The sequence below is a fragment of the Pinus tabuliformis genome, chromosome Q, assembly GCF_031772625.1.
Source record: "Pinus tabuliformis cultivar Carrire ecotype Pingquan chromosome Q, CPIR1, whole genome shotgun sequence".
Classification (NCBI taxonomy): Eukaryota; Viridiplantae; Streptophyta; class Pinopsida; order Pinales; family Pinaceae; genus Pinus; species Pinus tabuliformis.
Genome location: NC_142296.1, coordinates 819703143 through 819706034, shown reverse-complemented (window position 1 = coordinate 819706034; position 2892 = coordinate 819703143). Strand labels below are relative to the sequence as shown.

The following is a 2892-nucleotide window of genomic DNA, read 5'->3' as shown; positions in this document are numbered from 1 at the left end:
AGCTTTATCACGCAAATCCTGCAGAGATAATAATATACTGAGAGCAAACTTTCTTTGATTGTTGTGATAGTGATGTTCCTTTCCACGGACAGAATCTAACCCAACATGTGAATTACTTTGCTTCAAAACAGAAAAGTCATATCCCATATCCAAATCCTAAGGGGGCAACACCCAATATGTTGGAAAGTAACACTTGACGGCCTTCTTAACCCTTCATAGAACACAGCAAGAGCAGCCTTCCCTAAATGTTTGGAGATGCTGCGGGTACACTTCAGTATACTATGAAGTATTTCAGAATCAATTATATTGTCCGCCCAGACAGAAGAAAGGCTTGAAAAATCCCCATCCATTTTACAACTACTGCATCTATCCAACTTACAATCCTTTTGAGTGCTCCTTTAATTTCCAGAAATAGAGGACATCTCGGGCTTTGATGCATCTCCAACATTTGATATAGGAAACTCCATCTCCGCTCTTGAGGGGGTTTTGGTGGAGGCTGCAAAGGCTGCTCCCTTTGAATTCTTTCTATATCAGAGGCAGAACGAAATAGACCAAGGAGACAAGAGAACGGTATGATGGTCTCTGCATGAGCAAATCGTAACTGAGCCTTCTCCACAGCTGCTGGAATATTAGGATCATTTTTCATTAAAATAGCTCGCTCCATTGATTGCACAATATTTTGTAGTAATGGTACCCCCAACCGATAATTTATCGATTCTCCATATCCTTTAAGATAATGTAGCACCAAATCATTAACCCATTCAAGTAGTTCAACCTCAATTTGAGTAAAAAGTCCACACGCTTGATCAGTTTTGTCTAGTAAAGCTGCTTTCTGCCGGCAAAGAAACCAAAATAAAACCACATCATCTTTTGTATAGTTCAGATTGTAGCGTTTTACCAATGAAGCTGAAACTTCAGCATAAACCGGAAATAGTAATCCTTATAAATCAGGCTTGCGCTTCTTCTTGAACTCCTTGTATGTTTGGAAAGTATCATGAAATCGCAAATGGATATCATTTGCTCGACTGTCAGTTATAACAGCAAACGCACGATGCTGGCCTGCTCCAAGAACTCCTTTCCCAGCAAAAAGCCCCATGCCATGATGGTATTTGTTGTGAACCATGTGTTTCCCCTGTAAGTATATCATCTGCAGACTTCAAAAGACTCTCCAAACGTATAGATAATTGCGCTAGCTCCTTTATGCGCTTCTTGGTCGGTGCACGAGTTCCATGCCTGGCCGCAAGATTTAAAAGAATCGGAGTACATCCATGGGTAGGCACTGCGGAATTTTGATAATCATCATTCATTGCTTCTTTTCCAGCACCATATCTGGGTGAAGTGGAGAAATATTGGCGCACATCAAACTCTCCATTAGAAAAATCATGCAGTTGGCCCTTAACACTTACAGTAATTGCAAATATTACAGTGATTACTAAACCCAAATGACATTTCATTCCTCTCATTTCCTGTATCCTTCTGAGTCCGTGGCCCTTTGTACCGCAACCCTCTTTCTTCCTAGGCACTCTCTGTACACAATCTTACTCTTCTTTAACTGTGTTAAAAATCAGTTCAGGTTTAATAGTGGTGGCAAGTGCGGCTCCAGCAGTATCAATTTTTGGGTTTAAGATTGCGGGAATTAGCAGCGCAGTTGTCCAAGCGAGCGGCAGTGAAGGTGTGCATGGAATCGTGGCCATCGCCTGCCAAATGTCCTCTGTCGGTGGAAGAACTAATGAACGAACAGCTAATACTGTTTGCCAAACCTTAACATTTCGTTTGTCAAAAGCTCATCATTGACATGTACACGATCCCACAACCATGTATACTTGAAGATGACATATGAATTACCTTTTGGTCGATAACCAGCTTCTACTTCATGAGAGGAATTCACACTTATACAAGCATTTTTATACTGAGAAACGTTCTTATCATCATAAAAAGCCTGAAGAACCTCAGACAACGGTTGAGCTGACATCATCCTCATCATCCACGGCAGTTGTTGATTGGTCATGGAAATATTGTCCTTCAGAATATGAAAGATTCTGTTGTGTACATTGGGTTCTTATCTCTTTGATAATTCCTGTAAGCTCATTTCCTATACTTGAAGTATTCAAGGACCCTGAGTCAACATATGAAGCCTGAATACAAACCTCTGTAACAATATCATCTGCTAGTTCAGTGCCAACAGCAAAACTCAAATTTGCTTCAAGTTGTCTTGGAGAGAGAAAGCATGTGTGCTTGAAATCATAATCATTGTAATACAATGGTGGACCTTCCATCAAGCTTTTGTTGTGCCTCGTACATAATTGTCAACTCTTACATTGGCTGCAAGCCCAGCGTTTGTCGGAAACAATGAAGTGACAACAAGCATATTGCAAACGAACCATATAATCCTCTTCCTTCAATGGAGGACAGGCCCACATATAACAGCTTGACAAACCTTGTTTCCTGCAGTATTTCCATCAATTTGCTTTAAATATCTGTTATTTCCCAATTTCGTAGCGCAGCCAGTGCAAAGTCGGTGTTTTTCGCTACGAAATCACTAAAACAGGTGACGTTGCAAAACTGCTAACGGATTTATGCGCTGCGAAAACGCTTTGTCTTTAATCTAGTCTGAGCAATTTTGGCAACAGAATTTTCAGTGATAACAAAGTCCATGGTAGAAGAAATGTATAGGGACTTTAGAAAGCATAAGGAGGAATATTCATCAGGCTTCAAGCAAGACAAGGGAGAAGATGAGTCTCACTTTCGTGACCACTCAAAAGGAAAAGGGAAAGAGGAAATCTTTCTCACACCTCCTAACAGCCCCGAACACAAAAAGAAAGCATCTTTGATTAAACTAGATGTTAAATTTGATTTTCTTGTATATGATGGAGAGCTAAATGCAGAAAAGTT

The 2892-nt window shown here is 40.4% G+C and overlaps 1 protein-coding gene across 1 annotated transcript; it reads right to left on the bottom strand.

The window, feature by feature from the left end:
* Positions 1-301: 301 nt before the first annotated feature.
* LOC149222157 (uncharacterized) lies at positions 302-1972 on the bottom strand. The gene is made up of 5 exons (XM_089387520.1): positions 1846-1972; positions 1543-1747; positions 1281-1401; positions 973-1132; positions 302-831 (listed from the first exon to the last, which is right to left on the bottom strand). Exons 1-5 carry the CDS (start codon positions 1970-1972, stop codon positions 302-304), a joined length of 1143 nt encoding a protein of 380 aa, XP_089243646.1.
* Positions 1973-2892: the final 920 nt, after the last annotated feature.